The 20,220-nt window shown below is 36.5% G+C and overlaps 1 protein-coding gene across 4 annotated transcripts in view; it reads right to left on the bottom strand.

Moving 5' to 3' along the window:
• LOC127496284 (kinesin-associated protein 3-like) overlaps positions 1 to 19,131 on the bottom strand; it is a 34,332-nt gene extending 15,201 nt beyond the window's left edge. Inside the window, exons 1-16 of one of the 4 annotated variants that reach the window (XM_051864104.1) lie at positions 18,933 to 19,128; positions 18,397 to 18,528; positions 18,134 to 18,285; positions 17,899 to 17,960; positions 16,874 to 17,015; positions 16,530 to 16,629; positions 12,994 to 13,205; positions 12,799 to 12,897; positions 12,523 to 12,701; positions 9,981 to 10,143; positions 7,727 to 7,827; positions 3,334 to 3,442; positions 3,022 to 3,134; positions 2,573 to 2,738; positions 1,573 to 1,698; positions 11 to 109 (exon numbers count right to left, since the gene is read on the bottom strand). In XM_051864104.1, coding sequence (XP_051720064.1) covers positions 11 to 109; positions 1,573 to 1,698; positions 2,573 to 2,738; positions 3,022 to 3,134; positions 3,334 to 3,442; positions 7,727 to 7,827; positions 9,981 to 10,143; positions 12,523 to 12,701; positions 12,799 to 12,897; positions 12,994 to 13,205; positions 16,530 to 16,629; positions 16,874 to 17,015; positions 17,899 to 17,960; positions 18,134 to 18,285; positions 18,397 to 18,528; positions 18,933 to 18,964 — 1,987 coding nt within the window. In that variant the 5' untranslated portion in view covers positions 18,965 to 19,128. Of the gene's footprint in view, positions 1 to 10; positions 110 to 1,572; positions 1,699 to 2,572; positions 2,739 to 3,021; positions 3,135 to 3,333; positions 3,443 to 7,726; positions 7,828 to 9,980; positions 10,144 to 12,522; positions 12,702 to 12,798; positions 12,898 to 12,993; positions 13,206 to 16,529; positions 16,630 to 16,873; positions 17,016 to 17,898; positions 17,961 to 18,133; positions 18,286 to 18,396; positions 18,529 to 18,932 lie in introns of those variants that run through there. The other 3 variants (XM_051864105.1, XM_051864107.1, XM_051864106.1) reach the window with 3 other exon arrangements.
• Positions 19,132 to 20,220: the final 1,089 nt, after the last annotated feature.

Genomic DNA, 20,220 nt, shown 5'->3' on the forward strand with positions numbered 1-20,220 from the left:
ACAAGGATACGAGTGTCCTTAATGATGACATCTCTGGTGGCCTGGTGGAAAACCATCTGGTAGAAGACGTAGATGATCTGACACACAAATTCATCATCTTCCTGTTGGGCTGGAAACAGCAACACAAGCAAATGAAGAACAATACTTTGAGCTCACGAAATAAAGCATTTTGCTTCATATAAAGAAGGCACACTCACTTCCTTATCACGAGAATATCTGCACATCAGCATTAAGCTGAAATGCAATACGGGAAAACTAACAAACACGCACACTCTAGAGCAGCTGTGCAGGCATTTCCTATCCAATGGTGCCTGTTCATGCGAGCTGATGTTCAAAAAACCTCCTCCAGTGGATCATGTTTATGTATGAAGGCTCTCGTGAGAAGCCACCATTTGGGGAGAGTATCAACTTTTCTTCTGAAACGATACAGAAAGCTCCTATGGAGAACTGTGCGGTTGTAACTGCCCCCTCCTAAATTTAATAAAAGCCTTTATTTCAATTTTGATCTGGCTCAGAATGAACTCGTCCCCTGGGATTGAAATTCCTCTAGAAGAATGATAGCAAAGAGGCTTTAGCTGCTCCATGGGACCAGATACTGAATACCGCTACAGCAAGAAGTTGTACAAGCTTTGCACAAGCTACAAATAACATCACAGTGAACATGTCAACGCCTCTTCAGATGAGAAAGAGCCAATGAACGAGTATACGAACACAAGTGCTGAAATGATATGTATAAATAAAACAACACCCCAAGCATCTGTCAATGTGGCGTTGCCACATAATGCTTATCAGAAGGGAAACAAATGTCAGATTTGTTATTGCATTGCTGTGATCAAAGTTTCAAAATATTATATGGCATGTAGTGCAAAAACATTTCGGATGTTGAATGTCATGTAATTGAGACCATTGTGTCTGGAGTGGGATAACAAAAAGTTGCCAGTTCAAGAGGTTTCTTTTCTTTTTCTCTTTGAGAGGAGCTGTATATGTTGGGACGGTCCCGATCTTAGTCCTCCACCTCCTTGCTGCTTTAAACATTTATTCTTTTCATGGCAAGGAAAAGCCCCGCCATCAGGATTTATTGAAATGAGGGCTCACATTGAGCAGAACCAGCAAATCTGATGCATGCCATGAGCCTGGTACTTTCCTGTTCTTGAAAACACTGTCACTTCCCAGCACATAATGCATAAAGCGAGAACCAGCCCTCCGTGTCCCTAGCAGCCATGGGCTGTTTATTTATTCTAATTTATTCTAATTTAATATTAGTTTAGTCTAAATAAACTCTTCAAAACTCATTCCATCAGATCACATTAGAGAAGACAAAGCATGCCAAATTGAAATCTGGTACTTGAGTGGCTACAGACATGCAAAGCAGGGGGGCAGCTGTCGCAATTCGGCCAAACAAAAGTAGAAATGAAAACAGCGCTGATCTTTTCCTCTGAAATAATTTTTATGGCTAGCGATAATGAAAAAGATTTGTTTGTCAAGAGAGTTTGGAGATCCGTTTGTTTCTTTAAGCACTCATGCACTGGCTCAATGGTAATAAATGTGTGTAAACTTTGGCAGCACTCTTACCATTTAGCAGCTCAATAAGAGCAGGAATGATGCCGGACTTTGCCAGCATGACTGCACAGGAGTCGTCCATTGACACTGTACCGATCATGATCACCACCTCCAGGATCAGGTCATCCTCTGCTGAACCTGAAACACAGAGGTCAAAGACCAAATCTGGTTGAGTATGATGAAAAAAATGGTATATCATACTACTCGTAGAAGGAATGCACAAGGATGACTTGCTACCTTTGCCAAAATGTGTAATATATGCACATTTAGTAATATATACTAACACTATATAGACCTACCATTTCAATTGTGACAAATAAATGAGGGTGATGTCAACTTAAAGCCCTTTTGAGACTTATCATGATTGGACTGTCAAAAGTTAGGCCAATTTTACACAAAAATGGACTGCACATATTTATCCCTGGTATAATAAACGGACATCTCTCACTAAAGTAAACGTGAGAATGATATGTAGCACAATATACCATACTGAAGATTAAAATGTTAGGGTTGCATACTGGTTACTGTTTCATATAACATTTATAACACATTTATAACATATTTATAACATGAAAAATATTTATAATATGAATATTTTGAATGCTACCAATCCACATAACAATTTAACAAAACAGGATGCACAATGCAGGATAAAGTATGGGTAATTGACATTAAAAACTTTTGAAAAGTTGAGATGTCTTGCAGAGTATCTTGCTATACTCTATTTAAAACTATTTTAAACAGCATTTTGAAAAATTACACATACAGTTATACATTTTGTAAGCTCAAATTATTATTAGAGAGATGGCATAAACTACTTATACTTCTAAAAAATCATGTCACACTACAGGACCTTATAATGAACAAAGACAGAATTATGAAAAACTTGTCAATCTACATCACCTTGATGTCAATAAAAAAGTACCAAGGGCATGCTATGCGAAAATTACTCGTATACAGTGTAGTACTGCAGTGTATTACACCTACACAAACAGGTACATGTTAGCTTTACCGGGTTTGAGGTGGTCTTTTAGGTAGGGCACCAGGTTGTATTCTTTCAGCAGGAGCTCCCAGTCCAGGTCAGGTATGGTGAGGTTTGCCATTGTACCCAAGCACTCAATAACAAACTCTTCATTGCCCTCCAGCTTGATCTGAGCTGCCAGATCACCCACATAGTCCTGGAAAGTAAATGACACCAAATATCGCTAGATGTTTCATGTAAGACATCATTTGGCACAGAAATTACAAATATTAGGCCTATCAAAATATCTAAAACAAAAATTTAATTTAATTTTTAAAAACTTGTTAAACTTTTAAAAAACATTTTTAGTTTAAAAGTGATTGACTGTTATAAAGGTCATTTTAATAACATGACAATGCTAAATGATGCTTTGATGTATTCAGTAAGTTTATAATGTGTAACTTGTAACTCTCCATGCATGGCAGAAATATTGTATTTACAATGAAGAGTTGTTTCAAGGTTCCATCGTGTTGTGAGACGTTCCTGATCATTTTCATCAGCAGTGGGTCCTTCATTTTGAGTGCTCTTTTCATCAGCATCTTCAATCCATTACCTGCAGATACAAAAATAATCAGTTTCAGCCAGAGTTTAATCATAAGTTTGAACAGACTTCATGTATTATTTATTACAGAAGAGCAACAGTTGTCAGTAATGCGTGACAGTATGCTATATGACATGTAAACACAGATGTTTGTGACAGTGTAGTTCAGTGTTGCATGTCATTCCAGGGGAAATGAGATACAGGCTCTTACCCTCACAGATTATCTGAGCATTAGTCTTGTTAGCAGCCAGGTTGATGCAGAAGGAAATGAGCTCGGTGTCGATTCTCTCTTCACCAAGTTCAAAGAGCATTTGCATGAGCTGCTCACACACAACACAAGATATCATTCAAAATTTCAAAATTACTATACCCAAGGTATCAACATACATGTGTCATACATGAAAACATTGAATCAGCTATAGCAGGGATTGACAAAGTTTGGTTGGGACAAAAGCAAAAAATCAGAAATTTCAAAGGAATAGTTCAACCAAAAATGAAAATTCTGTCATCATTTACTCACCCTCAGGTTGTTCCAAACTTGTATACATTTTTTTGTTATGTTGAACACAAAGAAGATGCTTTAAAGAATGTGGGAAACTAAACAGTTCTGGGGCACCATTGACTTTCAAAGTATTTTTTTTTCCTACTATGGAAGTCAATGGTGCCCCAAAGCGGCCTGGTTACAAACTTTCTTCAAAATATCTTCTTTTGTGTTCAACAGAACAAAGAAATTTTTACAGGTTTGGAACAACTTGAGGGTGAGTAAATTATGACAATTTTAATTTTTTGGTTGAACTATCCCTTTATGGTAGTCCAAACTGTCTTTACACTGCTGCAAGCATTTTTTTTTTTTTTTTTTTTTTTTTTTTACAGAGGTGGGAAATTTATTTAAACAAAGATTGCAGGACACAGTGTATCACTGTCACGATCACCAGCTGGAGTGCCCAGGATATCCACCAGATGGCAGTTTCAGCTGTTTCTCATTTACCCATATTAACTCTGTCTATATAAACCTGGTTAACTCAGTCCCTCTTTGTGAAGTCTTGTATATGTCATAATGCATTTCTGAGCGCTCCTTTGGTTTTGACCCTGTTTGCCTGAGTTCCGGTCCTGGTATCTGTTTGGACTGTTTGCCCATATTTATGACCTTTTGCCTGTTTATTGGATCACGTCTTTGGATTACCCTTAATAAACTACTGCATTTGGATCCTCAACCTTTACGTGTCCGAGCAGTTGAGATATTTTTGTTGAAATCCGATGGCTCCGTGAGGCCTGCATAGGGAGCAATGACATTTCCTCTCTCAAGATCCATAAAGGTACTAAAAACATATTTAAATCAGTTCATGTGAGAATAGTGGTTCAATATTAATATTATAAAGTGACGAGAATTTTTTGGTGCACCAAAAAAAATAAAATAACGAATTATTTAGTGATGGCCGATTTCAAAACACTGCTTCAGGAAGCTTCGGAGCGTTATGAATCAGCGTGTCGAATCCGCAGTTCGGAGCGCCAAAGTCACGTGATTTCAGCAGTTTGGTGGTTTGACACGCGATCCGAATCATGATTCGACACGCTGATTCATAACGCTCCGAAGCTTCATGAAGCAGTGTTTTGAAATCGGCCATCACTAAATAAGTCGTTATTTTGGGGTTTTTTTGGCGCACCAAAAATATTCTCGTTGCTTTATAATATTAATACTGAACCACTGTACTCACATGAACTGATTTAAATATGTTTTTAGTACCTTTATGGATCTTGAGAGAGGAAATGTCATTGCTCCCTATGTAGGCCTCACGGAGCCATCGGATTTAAACAAAAACATCTTAATTTGTGTTCCGAAGATGAACGAAGGTCTTACGGGTGTAAAACGGCACGAGGGTGAGTAATTAATGACAGAATTTTCATTTTTGGGTGAACTAACCCTTTAAATATAATAAAATATAAATGAAATCCATGTTATTGTTGTTGTTGCTATTGTTGTTGTAAACAGAACTACTTAAGAATAAGAACTACTTACTATTATAAGAATAATCACAAAGGAACAAATAATCTGGGCTGACAACTGTCTGACAGAAAAGTACCTGGAAAATCTTAATGTGACACCTGGAATAGTATGTCACAACGAGGAGCATGTGTGGTTTCCAAGTGTCCTCAGAGTGATATCACAATAGACCTATTAAAGCACAATTTAAAACTGAGGAGGATTGCAGAGTATGTAGAGTATCGTGCAACAACCAGAGGGAAAACAAAAGAAATAAATGATGAAACAGACGTTTCCTGACAGAGAGAAGTATTAGTGCTGTCAGTGTTGGCAAAGGGATTGTTATTTGTGTTTTTATTCATGAGCCAGAGAGAGCTGAGGCAATATCCCACAGTCCACTTCAATCAGGTCAACACTGCAGACATAGGACATGCCAGGCCTATCTTAAGGAGGTAACTGGTCAGAAGCCAATGAATTGAGCATGTCTAGGTGAAGAGAAAAATTAAAAGATGAACAGATGAAGAAAGATGAGCTTCATAGTCCGCAATGGGCACAGCCATGATGTGGGCTGGTTGGATGTTAAACAGGAAGGCACAAACAGACCAGCGCAGGCCTGTGAAGAGGCAGCAGTGAGCAATCAGGCCTCTCCCATACTGAGTATCACATAACCTGGTCCCAGGCCTCCAAATCACGCAGTCTAGACTCACTGGCACCTGCTTGCTCCTATTTACCAGCAATGGGAGGCCCTGCCTCGTACCCCTGAGTCATCCCCTCCCTCCCATCTCCGTCTCTGAGCTCTCCATGGTTTCATAGCTCCATAACCCCTGCAAGCATTTCCTCACACACACACACCTCACAGCTTTGAGTAATTATAGCAAGACCCCTTTGTGGCAGAGGAATGGGTCCAATGCCGGGCCTCTCCTCACCAGTTCAGAACCCAGAGCAGCGAGGCTGTTTGATCTAAATCCTCCCTTACTGAAGAGGGTCCAGGCTAACTGCCAGAGCAGACCTGAGGGACACCAGATCTACTGGCAGAAATGGACAGACTGACTTTAGCTATTGATGAAGAGTCAGGGGAGTCTTCAAAGAGAGGAAAAAAAAGAACAAACTGACACACAAAAGAATGAATTAAAGAACAAAAGAATGAACAACTGAAAGAATGAAAGAACAAACCACTTAACAAAAAAAAAGAAAGAACAAACACAAAAGAGAGAAAGGAAGAAAGAACAAAAAAGAAATGTAAGAAAAATCAAACAAAAAAACTACATGAAAGAAAGAACAAACAAACGTAAGAAAGAATAAATTAACAAAAAATGATAAGAAACAAAGAATGAAGGAATGAGCAACTGAACAAAATTGAAAAAGACAGAATGAACTAAAGATCAAACAAAAGAATGAAAGAACTAAAAAGAATGAACCACTGAAAGAAAGAAATAAAAAACAAACAAAAAAAGGAAGAAAGAAAGAAAAAACGAAACAACCAAAGAACAGTCAAATGAATCAAAAGAATGAACGAACAAACGAAAGAACGAACGAACAAATGAACGAAAGAAAGAAAGAAAGAAAGAAAGAAAAACACTGCATTCTTCCCTAAGGAGTCCCGCAGCTATTCTGACATCATGCCCCAACCGTCTCCAGGCGGATTGGCGGAGCGATTAGGTTGAGGAATTTAACTTTTTTTCTTTCTTTTTTTTTTAACAAGCATCTGGTAGGCATTTTCACCCAATTAGAGAAGACAAGCATTTTAAAGATGACAACGTTCGGCCAGAAGTTGTTTCAGAGAAATTGTACCCAGGCAATTGCTGGTGACCCCACAGAGGCCCCCTCCTATTAAATTAGCTCTGTTATCTCATTAACGCCATGTGAGAGAAAGACAGCACTACAATTATCCCACTTTACAACACTGTGAGGTGCACACATGATACATGCATAACACACACAACAGCAGCAGCAATAACATGCAGTATTTGGAATAGCATAGCACAATTTAACCCGACTAACTCTGTTATTCGGGTCTTTGCACCATGCACGCGAACTTCCATCAATAACGGCACTTCAAAACATAAAATATTTTGCTCTTAACAGCAAATAAGCAATTAAATGCCTCTGTCACTTTTAGTATTTAACTCTGCATACTTCATAGAGCAGGCCTGTCAATTAAACAGATCCCAATCATATAGATCAAAACCATATTATCAGTTAAATTAGGTTTTAAACAATAACAATATTTTATTTCTGAAATTACTGAAAAAATCATCTGATTACAGTACATGCTACTATGATAAGAGAAGGAAATGATGTCTATGTCCTTAGACTTTTGGGCAAGTTATGATTAAGATATGGTTAAGATTATCTAATTCATTTAAAGGGATAGTTCACACAAAAATGAAAATTCTGTCATCATCTGCTTGGTTACAAACATGCTTCCAAATATCTTACTTTGTGTACAGCAGAACAAAAAAACGTATACAGGTCTGGAACAATTTGACGGGGAATAAATGATGACAGAATTTTCATTTCTGGGTGAACTATCCCTTTAAGAAATAATCAACAGAATAATTGATTATCAAAAAGCCTTAAATCTCAATAATCAAAAGTGAATAAAAGTGAATAAGACTCTGACCTGAGGGATGCAGTCAGTATACGCGAACATGGATTTAGATTTGTCATCAACGCTGATGTGGTACAGGATACGCATCGCTATGTGCTTGTGCGTGTCATCGCCTACAGAAAAAGGAAGAGAAAAAAACCTTCAGAAAGATTAACAACGCATGTAAACTTTTAAAGCGCTATCTAAATTGATCAGTCGTGGTCAGTTAGATAATGTATTTATACTGGCTCGTGCAGAGAGCAAGTCATTTATCATAGAGATTGGAGATAAGAGCATGTGGGGTATGTGATTACAATCCAAACTCATTTCACGGGGGAGAGAGAGAGCATAGACACACATGCAGCACAAACACTCACACTTCTCCCTACAAACACTCTCATTAATAACACTTTATGCCCTCCTCCTCTTCTTCCCTAATGCTGATATTCCCCTGTGAGATAGGAAACACTCAGATAGATCAATGGTATAATCAGTCATTATAAGTCCAACCATGGCAGTCAGGACCCAAGACACCCTAGAACACATTATCACATCGGCGATTGGAAGCAGATGTGACCATTGGGGAGGAAAAAGTGACGGAAAGCTGAGTAGGTAAAGAAAAGGAGAGAAGAGGTTGGCTTAGTTTGTTTAATTGGGGACACAGGAGGAGGCATATATTTTAGTGGCATTAATAAGCGAGGGCCGTCCTGGGCGGGCCCTCGGTGGCTGGAACATGTGCTTCTTGTTAGTGGCTGCAGACGCAGATGACCGACGTCGCTGCTTCACCTCAGTGAGAGTAAGCGGAGATGGACGGGCTTTACGACACCAGTCGTGTTAGCCTCTTAAACTCAGCCTTAACTGTTGAAGCGTAAACGGCTGACACGGTGGAAAAAACGTGCAGCAATTAAGCCCTTAGATGTAATCACGAGAACGATTTACAAAGCAGCATTTTGATGCAGAGGTGTCATCCGAGCTGGTCAGCAAAAGAGCAGCATGTGATTGGCCTCAAATTACCCAAAATATTGTGGTTGATGCCTGACAAAGACATACAGAAAGCGCTGTTGGATTGTTGTGAACGACTAAAAATGAAAACAGACACAAAGAGGAATTATTCTCCTATGACGTGTGGCTGAACTCAAAGTCACTGGGTAAATGTGTTTGGCTTAGCTAGATTCAGGATATCTGATAAAAATGGCCATAATTTAAGTCAAACCTCCATCATCTACACCTGCACCAGCTTCTGCCAAAGCAGGTTTTTGGTTTCAGTGTAACTGTATATTCTTCAGCTTGTAAAGAAAATCATTCAGATGTAGATCATATGTTGGTTTTCAAATTTAAACATTTCAGCGTTACTGATTTTCCAGCGCAAATAAGAGTGTATAATACACATCTTTAATTTGGAAGCGTACAAATATAATTTGTCCATTAACCTTGCCTATACAAGTTTTATCTAATTTCTTGCTGGCCCAAAGAGGTTTATTTCAAATGGAAAAGAGGAAAATGATATAATCCAGTTCATTTAGGGCTTGGATGAGATGTGCTATTCAGGAGTTGGTCCACAAGGTTTTCTAAACCAGGGGTTTTCAAACAGGTCCAAGGATGCCCATTGTGCAAGAACAAGAGAGCAGAAAATTTAAGTGGAGAAAAAAAAAAGATTTCACAAAATGTTTTTTTTAGGGCCGTCAAAGTTAACTTCTTACTGTTCAAAAGTTTGTTCTTTTGAACTTTCTATTCATCACGAAATGTATTAACAGTTTCCTCAAAAATATTAATCAGCACAACTGTTTTATACATTGATAATATTAAGAAACGTTTCTTGAGCAGCAAATAAGCATATCAGAATGATTTTTGAAGGATCATGTGAGACAGAAGACTGGAATAATGATGCTGAATATTCAGGTTTGATATCACAGGAATAATTATAGTTTAAAATATATTAAAATAGAAAATGTAATAATAATTTTAAATGTAATAATATTTTACAATATTACTGTTTTCATTGTATGCTTGATTAAATAAATGCAGCTTTCGTGAGAGACTTCTTTCAAAAACATGAAAAAATCTTACTGACCTTTTCAAACTTTTGAATGATAGGGTAAATATATAATTGTTATTATTTCTACAGAGTTTCTCAGTGAGGGTTTCAGGCAATATCTCTTGTAAAACTACTTTGGAACTATATCTGTTGCAAACTCCTTGGCATTAAAATTTAAAAAACCTTTCTGTGCAATTTAATTACAGTGGAACAATGGTCTAATCTCATTCATATGAAAGGTAAGAGAGTTACCCAGCAGAGCAGTGAGTTTGGGCAGCAAACCCACATGCACCATCTTGGTGCGTAAGCCCGTGTCAAAGGAGAGGTTGTGAAGGAGTCGCAGAGTGACGTTCATCAGGTCTTCGTGCTCACATGGAACCAGACGAGCTAGCTTCTCCACAGTGTCCATCTCGGCCTATTACAAACGCATAAGTGAAGTACACATAATACATTTTAAATTAAACGTCAAAAGAAACAACTACATAAAAATATTTAAACTATCTTTTCCCTTTAAATTAGTCTGGAGAAACAAACAGAATCATCTTCTTTTCTCACTTGTTCCTAGTATCCTACAACAGCCAGAATGTTTTGTTCAACATGTGTTTTTATGTACGTACATGATGAAAGATTTTCAAAGCCAATTGTCCATTTCTTTTATCTACAACAAGGATTTGGTTAAGGGATACAGGAATAAAAACAACTTCTGTCTTGATAAATGCACATTCATAGCCAAAGTAGATTGACTCCAGGTGGACTGACAGTGGAGCAGAGTAGGACAAGCAGGACGAGTCTCTGTACAGCAATGACAGAAAAATCCTGATATATCTGATCCCATAAACTTCTAAGACACCTGAAAGATGCAGCTTAATGCTTAAAATGCATTTATCATTATTTCATGTCTGTAGTGATCTCATAGTAATTTCATGAATGTTTATTTCAAAGCTTCTGAAGTGCTGGACACCAAGAAGATCTTACCATGTCATTAATTTTTTTATCGTGGCTACGATTCGTTCCTTCATTTTAAGTAAATCGTGCACACGATATTATAATTTGTTCCCTCAATTTAGTAAATAATGGACACATTGTACTAATTTGTTCCCTTTTTTGATTTAACTAAAACAAGAGAACAAATTATTAAAAAGTGTCCAAGATTTAGTAAAACTAGGGAACAAATTGATATATTGTGCGTGTGATTTAGTAAAATGAGGGAACTAATTATTATATTGTATGCACAATTTAGTAAAAAGAGAGAACTAATTATATTGTGTGAAAGATTTAGTAAAACGAGGGAACAAATTATTATATCGTGTACACAATTTAGTAAAACGAGGGAACTAGTTATTATATTGTATGCACAATTTAGTAAAACGAGAGAACTAATTATATTGTGCGAAAGATTTAGTCAAACGAGGGAACGAATTATTTTATTGTGTACACAATTTAGTAAAACGAGGGAACTAATTATTATATTGTATGCACAATTTAGTAAAACGAGAGAACTAATTATATTGTGCTAAAGATTTAGTAAAACGAGGGAACAAATTATTATATATCGTGTACAATTTAGTAAAACAAGGGAACTAATTATTATATTGTATGCACAATTTAGTAAAAAGAGAGAACTAATTATATTGTGCGAAAGATTTAGTAAAACGAGTGAACAAATTATATTATGTGCGCAATTTAGTAAAACGAGGGAATTATTATATTGTGCGAAAGATTTAGTAAAACGAGGGAACAAATTATTATATTGTGTGCGCAAATTAGTAAAACGAGGGAACTAATTATTATATCGTGTGCACAATTTAGTAAAACGATGTAACTAATTATATCATGTGCACAATTTAGTATAACGGGGGAACTAATTATTATATTGTGCAAAAGATTTAGTAAAACGAGGGAACAAATTATTATATTGTGTGCGCAATTTAGTAAAACGAGGGAACTAATTATATTATGTGCGCAATTTAGTAAAACGAGGGAACTAATTATTACATTGTGCGAAAGATTTAGTAAAACGAGGGAACAAATTATTATATTGTGTGCGCAAATTAGTAAAACGAGGGAACTAATTATTATATCGTGTGCACAATTTAGTAAAACGATGAAACTAATTATATCATGTGCACAATTTAGTATAACGGGGGAACTAATTATTATATTGTGCGAAAGATTTAGTAAAACGAGGGATCAAATTATTATATTGTGCAAAAGATTTAGTAAAACGAGGGAACAAATTATTATATTGTGTGCGCAATTTAGTAAAACGAGGGAACTAATTATTATTTTGTGCAAAATATTTAGTAAAACAAGGGAACAAATTATTGTATTGTGCGCACAATTTGGTAAAACGAGGTAACAAATTATTACATTGTGCGCACAATTTACTTAGAATGAGGGAACGAATTAGTAAAATTTGTATTATTAAGTTCATTTGTGCCCATGATGTATATATTTTTCCCGCATGTCATGTATAAAATTCAAAGTCAACATACACACACACACACACACACATACAGTATATATATATATATATATATATATATATACACACATACTGTATATGTGTGTGCGCGTGATGAATAAAAACAATAAAATGAATGAATGAATGAATGAATTAATAACTACTACTTCTAGCACAAAATGTTTGAGCAGTTTGAGCAGTTATACATTTGAAAGGCTTTAGAATTTTAACTGTTTTATGAGTTCCTTGTTTTGTGTTTTCATGTTTGAAAAGGTTTCAAAGTACATTGTGAGATCAGTTTTACAAAATGTAATACATGAGGGTTTTTACCATGTCGTTCTTGTTCTCCAAGAAGATGCTGAGCTTTTTGAGGAAGGAGACCACCAGCACCAGCAGCTCTTCGTTCTCTCTCTCTAGAGACTTGACCAGCAGGTGCACAATGTTCTTGTTCCTCATCTTGAGCTCTGTGCGGGTGTCCTCAGACAGGTTCAACAGCAGGTAGAACGCAACTAGAGCCATAGGGAGGAAGAGGAACACATAAACAAAGCCTCATGAATGACTCCTACTAAATGACTCCTACTCCTAGAAATCTTTCACTTCCTGTACCTCGCAGCAGCTGCTCCTGTTTGACGAGGAAGCTTTGGTATTTCTTTAGGGTTTTCTCATGCTCCTTCCGTAAGCTCTGGTTGTCGGGGTCTTCGTCACGTGGATATGTTAAGGAATAATCTAATTAATTTAACATGTTAATTTAGTGATTCATTTTTGACTTTTAGATTAAAAAAAAATTAACAAAAAGGATATAAGCCTTGCTCTTCTTCTCTAACTCATCCTGCCACAGGTCATATTTCTTCAGCTCATGCTCGATGATGTTCATGCACAGCACGCCGATCTTATAGTGCGTGATGAGCCCGTGGAACTGAGAGAAACTGCAGGAAGAACACGAGTCGTGAGGGTCTGTCCTCCTCTGACCTCTAATGGCACATTCAGCCAGACACTGATGCATGCGATACAATCTGAGAAATAGACAATGGCTGGTATGCAGAGACACCGAGACGGACATGCCAGATGAATTTCATACTCTAGTCCTGATTAGTACATAAACAGAACTGAAAGATCGGGCCAAACAACTCATCATACATTTCAAATACATCCTTCAAACGTCAAAGTCAATCTAGCTTGTGGAAAGAAATTTCCACATTAGCCATCTGAAAATGAGAGCCAAGGAAAACCTTCAAATGAGAACACAGTCTTTCATTGCTCAAATAAATGCTGACAGCTATCTCAGTGAAAGCAGTAACCTGATCTGCGCCCCACTAAAGATGTTTTGAAAACATATCATGGTTTTCTTAAGGCTTTCAATCTTATACAAGAGCTTTATCAGAATGATATATGGTATGCAATCTGCTTCTTAAAATAAAAAGTTAGAAGTGAAGGTAGCATATTAATCCTCCAAAATATCTCTCTCACTACACAGTAAGATTTTTTATTTTTTGAAAGCCATCTCTTATGCTCACCAAAGGTGCATTTATTTGATCAAAAACACAGTAAAAACAGTAATATTGTGAAATATTATTACAATTTAAAAAAAACGGTTTACTATTTTAATATATTTTAAAGTGTAATTTATTTCTGTGTGTCATGGTGTGGCTGTATTAAAGTGCACGATGATGGAGAATTTAACAAAAACAGTATTTAATCCAAGAAATCCAAGGAAAGAAAACACAGGAGATTACAGGAGAAAGCTCAGCAAAAATCACCACATATAATATAGACGACACCAAACAAAGAAATTAATGAACTGCGAGCTTAAATACACATAGGAAGCTAATTCAGGTTTGTAATTCCAATTAGTAACCACAGAAACAAACTCGTGTGAAAATGAGAACAAAGGAAACAGGAACTAGAATTAAACCAAAAAAGAACATACACCTGACACTGTGATATCAAAGCTGAATTTTCAGCATCATTACTCCAGTCTTCAGTGTCACATAATCCTTCAAAAATCATTATAATATGCTGATTTGGTTGGTTGTACTTCTTAATATTTTTGTGGAACTGTTTTTGTAACAACATAAAAATTTTGATCAACTGAACGCTTTCTTTCTGAAGAAAAGTATTAATTTCTTTAAAATAATAATAATAATAATAATAATAATAAACTTACTGACCCCAAACTTTTGAATGGTAGTGTACATATTTATCTGAATGATTATTAGTTGACTGGTCAGTATGAAGGAAGCCACAGGATGTGTCATTGTGTTCAAAAACAGCTGGTGGGGAGGGGAGGGGTTGCTAATACAATGCTATATCAGATATGTACAATAACAATCATAGAAAAAAACAACATTACGATGTCCAGAAATAAATTAATAGTACATTAAGAACTCATGTTTAATGCGATATTATCTAATATATCTGTAATACAATATTACTGTTAGTCCCGAGATTCTTCATATTACACTGTAAAAAAAGTTGCTGCCTTAAATTTTTAAGTAAAATCAACTTGGCTGTTTAAGTAATTTCATCCTAAATGACATTAAACTGACTTTAAAAAATGAGTTGTATCTTGTATAACATAAAAAAAAGTTGAAAATTGCTTAACTTATTTTGATAAGACTTAAAGGTGCAGTATGTAGGATTTCTGTCCGCTAGAGGTCGCTAGAGGCCTATTCAAAACAAAGGCGTAGTTTGATGACGCCAAGTTTTAGCGCGGAATCTTGGGACATGTGGTCTTCACCTCAACGGACGGTGCAAAAGAATAGGGATAGGACTCGGGAAGAAATCATGTTCATGGATGCGATTATTAAAGTTACTGTAGTATGAAGCAGTGTAGGACCGAGTGTTGTGGGAGCTGAACGAGGCCGCTGGAGCGATTGCGCAACACACGCCTCACGAGCAGCAGAACTTTTATTATGCCACTGTCGCCGGCGCCGCTTCCGCTTTTCCAGTCATGAGTATGAGGTAACGCAGCTCTGTTTATCATATTAGATACATTTGAGTGTGTTGAAAATGATGTTATAACGTTACTCTGTGCGTTCGCTTGGTGGCTGCTGTAAGACACTTGTTACACACTGCAGTAAGTTAGATCGATTTTAGAATATCATATTAATAAATGCTGGGTGGCTCGTGTTGATAAATGGCATGCAATTCATTTTAAAACGTATTGTATGATGGAGAAAATTCTGTATTACTGTTACTAAAAATAAAGCTGCATCTGATTATGCTATGTTAGCTACTTGACAAAATATTGTTTTTCTCTGAGGCAAGGTAAAGCATGGTACTCGCAAAAAAATCAAGAAAATTAGATTTAAACAATAAGACTAAACGTGTTGAGCTATATAACAACAATTAGTTTTCGGTCTATAAATATATCAAAACAGTTGTTCCCTTGTCTATTAAAACGCCTTTGGTGTTTCCATGGTTTCTACAAAATAAAACCGGAAACCGAGGCAGACCGAGAGTTAACGCGGGTATGACGCAATTGACAGGCGACTCCTCACACGTCCCGGAGCCTTGGTTAAAATAGCAATTTTCTCACGATTTACAAATAGTTGGAAAAATTTGGGATATTGTAAGTACTTAAGTGAACAAATTATATAACACTGGCCTAGTGGTTTTTGGATATTTTACTGCAAAAATCGTACATATTGCACCTTTAAAGTAATGTAAAAACATAAAACGTATTCATCATATAATTTTTTACAGTGTCGGAAATAAATACATAGATCTGCAATTAGCATTCGAATTACCTGGTGGTAGAAATTTTGTTAACCGTGTCAAAGGTTCTGGGTTCTAATCTGCCCTCATATAGGTTTTTTTCTCATTTAAATCAAAGATGATCAATGACTGTATATCAAGAGCAGGGTCGCGTTTGTGTGCATTTTGTTTTGTGATTTCACCGGAAAGAATAGTCTCTGCAACAGCATTAAGCAATAGATTGACACGCTCGTCTGTGTGAAGACTGTGCACAAGCCAAAAGAGAATGTAAACCCCGCCTACTTTGATTTGATTGGCCATCTCAATCATTTTGACATTGACGTGCGCTGTTAGACCGCTGAGGCAGAGCAGACTAAAAATGTAACTTTTAAAACTTTTTGTCATCACAAGAACCTACAGAGTTCTGCATAATGAAGTGCAGCAGAGCAGTGCAAGAATTTCAAATATTGGGGGGGACAATTTGACCATTTCTAATTACTGGGGGGGACTTGTCCCCCTCAATATCTATGGTGGTTACGGCCCTGTTCTACTCTATTCTATTCTATTCTGTAAATCACCACAACAAAAATTAATATGGCGGTTGACATAAAGGACAAAAAAGCTGTAAAGGAATTGTGTACCTTGAGAAGCAGAAAAAAACGTAGATGATAGTAGTTGCTAACTCCACACTGTGTTTCCAGTCCTCTCTCAGTACCCGGGCCAGAGCTCCAAGTGCAGTCTCTGAAAAACATCAAACATATCACAAACTCACAAATAACTGGATAATGATCGCAGATTAAACCCACACGCTCCACCAACAAAATCAAACATATATTGCAAGAGAAGTCAAAACTGCTGAAATTGCTGCTGTTGTGCAGCAGTTCATGACCTTTCATATGTTTATGACGGAGGTTTGTTATAGAATAATAACACTTTTGACAGTGAATTGAAAAAAAAAAAAAAAAACAACTGGTTAATTTAGTACCATTATGCAGGAGCTCCTCCAGGTTATCAGGGTTACGGGCCAAATGGAGGATCAGAGTGGACCCTCTAATCTTCTCAGGGATGTTCTCATACAACAGCTCTATGTAATCATCGATTTTATTAATATTGGCCTCCTCATCAATCTGAAAAAGAAAAAAGAGATTATGGAAATACATCAACTTTAGACTACGGCTGTCAATCAACTAAAATGTTTAAGTTTGTCACAGTTAAAACATTCAGGAAACTAAATAATAGTAAAAAGGCAGTCTTCAATTGATATTAAAATTTCTATTAAAGGGTTAGTTCACCCAAAAAATAAAATTTCTGTCATTAATTACTCACCCTCATGTCATTCCAAACCTGTAAGACCTTTGTTCATCTTCGGAACGCAAATTAAAATATTTTTGATAAAATTCAAGAGGTTATTTATCCCCAATATAAAGCAACGTAATTACTGCCATTCAAGGTCCAGGACAGTCCAGAAAAACAATGTCTTTAGTACTTCTCTGGACTTTGAATGGCGGTAATTACGATGCTTTCTATTGGTGACAAAAAAAAAAAAAAATTGGATTTCATCAAAAATATCTTAATTTGTGTTCCGAAGATGAATGAAGGTCTTACAGGTGTGGAACGACATGAGGGTGAGTACTTAATGACAGAAATTTTATTTTTTGATGAACTAACCCTTTAGGGACGTTGTGGGTGATATTTCATTTGTTGAGCTTCACTGATGATTGAATTACACCATTCAAAGACTGCAAATGACTTTAATTTTATTAGACGCCTCATCAGGGTTAGGTTTATATACAAACTAAAAAGAAGGAGGATCAGTTTCAATCAGGTTCGAATTAGTTGGTAAAAATCACACAGAACAGAATGAATCAGCTATCATGTCAAATTAGATAAATGTTAACGGCATTAAAATTAGCAGCATTTGACATTTTTAATTAATCACATGTTTTAACACATTCACTTTGTCAGCCCTAATTACAAATAACTTTAAATGTGTTTGGGTGGAAAACATACTTCCATTCCTTCAAACGGCAGTAGTTCTCTGGGTTTCAGCGGTTTCTTTTCCTTCTTCTCTGCTATGGACAGACAACATGAAACAACGAACGCCATCACCATTAAAATGTCATATAATATATTAAAAATAAATAAATAGATAAACACTACTAAAACAACAACATGGTGAGTTGCTCTTTTAAAAGTACAACAAAAAAAAAATACTTTTTATTGCTTGCAAAAGGAAGGGATTTACATTTACTGCTGGGCTTCTTTCGGTTCTGTAAATACAGCAGCAGATGCTCCACTTCTGCCAGTTTTGATGGATGAATGATTTTACACTCTTCCACCACCTTCCTGGCCAGGGAGGAAATGTCAGTGCTGGCATTCAGACTCCTCAGCCGGATGCTAAAAAACAAACAAAGACATAAATGTAAAACAAGCTGAATGAAATGTAATAAAGAGAATAGAGAATGTACAGAGTGTGTGCATATATATACAAAGCTAATCTCTGCTTACATTTTCTGGCATTCCTTCTTTTCCTCATGCCTGGCATTGCCTGACTCTCCTAAAATGGATGCTTCCACCTCATAGTACACCACTAGAGCCTTTTCTGTAGGATGCACATCTATATCACCAATCCTACATTTCCTAATAGACACAGGAGAGATCAAGATTGGATGTGACAGTGAGTTGCAATAAACATTGGATGTGTCTCAAACCCTATAGTGAGCTGTATAATAGGTGCAGCTTACTCGGGACGCGCCCAAAATACTACATAATTGTCTAGATGAGCAGAGACACTGGCCTCACAACGGGATGGTTACAGTAGGCCACGCCCACGGCAAGTGGAGCGGATGAATTTGACCCAGATTTACACTATGACAACAGAAATTATAAGGAATTAATTCACTTTAAAATAAAACCAGCGGGAGTAAACACAAATTAATAATATTTAGTATACACACATTATATGCAGTGTCTCTACCTTGTCGATCGAACTAACATAAAGCATTCATACTGCGATATATGTTTAAGTTAAATGTAATGGTTACCGCTGCAAATACTGCGAATCGTCCGGCTGCATTTTATTCCGTTCATGTGAAAGCGCGAGACGTCGGTTTGGGTGCTCTTCAGATTGTTGTTGACATGAATGAGAATCAAAGCATCGTTCATCCGCACTGGACTGATCCGCTATCACATTCACATCTGATGGGTCGAGGAGGGACAGAAGCCTGAACTGAGCGCGATCGCCATCTGTAGGACGGGAGGAATATGAGGGCGGAGTGGCGTCTTTTCATAGATATTAAATCTATTGTATAGTGCTATGGAGTTTCCAAATGACTATGGTATAGTGTTATTATGGTTAGTTTTCAGTTTTTTTGATGTTGAAATTTTAATGTTTCCATAAGACAACAAACATGCATTTCTTCATTGGAAATTATGGATTGTAGCATTGGTTATATGCAAGTTGTTTATTTACATATGTGTTATATAGTAGGGAATATAATCGAATTTATGCATAAATGAAAGCAGTTAGGCTACATTCTCCAGAGGATATGATTACCTCTAACAGTATGAGTTGAGCTGGTCTTTTATGGCCCAGTTTCACAGACAGGGTTTAGCTTAAGCCAGGACTAGGCCTTAGTTAAACTAAGATATTTAAACAACTTTTATTAAACGCCTTGGGAAAAAAAAGAAAGAAAAAAAAAACATTACTGGTGTGCATCCTGAGACAAAACAATGTCACTGACATATTTTAAGGTATTTCAGTGCAAGTTATTTTCAGTTAAAACAGCTCAAATATGCATTTTAGTCTGGGACTAGCTTAAGCCATGTCTGTGAAACTGGGGGTAAGAGTAATAAAGAAAAATTATAATGATTAATTCAACTGAAGGATGTAGAACTTTGAAATATATTAATAGAAACATTCATAAAATAAACTTTTTGATCATTTTTATCATTTTGCTTTGTAGCTTTTCTTGTGTGTCATGTTGAATGTGCTGGACACTTGGCTGGTCACCAGTGTGTTTGTTCTGGCTTATTTTACAGATGGATTTATATTTACTGAGTGGTGATTCATATATTTGGCATTGCTGATTTCAGAGCTGTCTAGCAGAAAAACTCATATCCTGATAATTTATCCAGCTCTTCTCTGCAGACAAGAGAACATGAAAGAAAGCAAGAAAACTTTTTTTTTTCACTCCAAAATAGGATGACAGATTTGTTTGTTCTGGCTATTAATCCAAACCCATAGGTGAATGTTTAGAAAAAAATACTTTTAGTTGAGGAGTTTCCCTGTTACAGTTTAACAAGCAGTGTTGGGGAAAGTTACTTTTTATG

The sequence above is a fragment of the Ctenopharyngodon idella genome, chromosome 15, assembly GCF_019924925.1.
Source record: "Ctenopharyngodon idella isolate HZGC_01 chromosome 15, HZGC01, whole genome shotgun sequence".
Classification (NCBI taxonomy): Eukaryota; Metazoa; Chordata; class Actinopteri; order Cypriniformes; family Xenocyprididae; genus Ctenopharyngodon; species Ctenopharyngodon idella.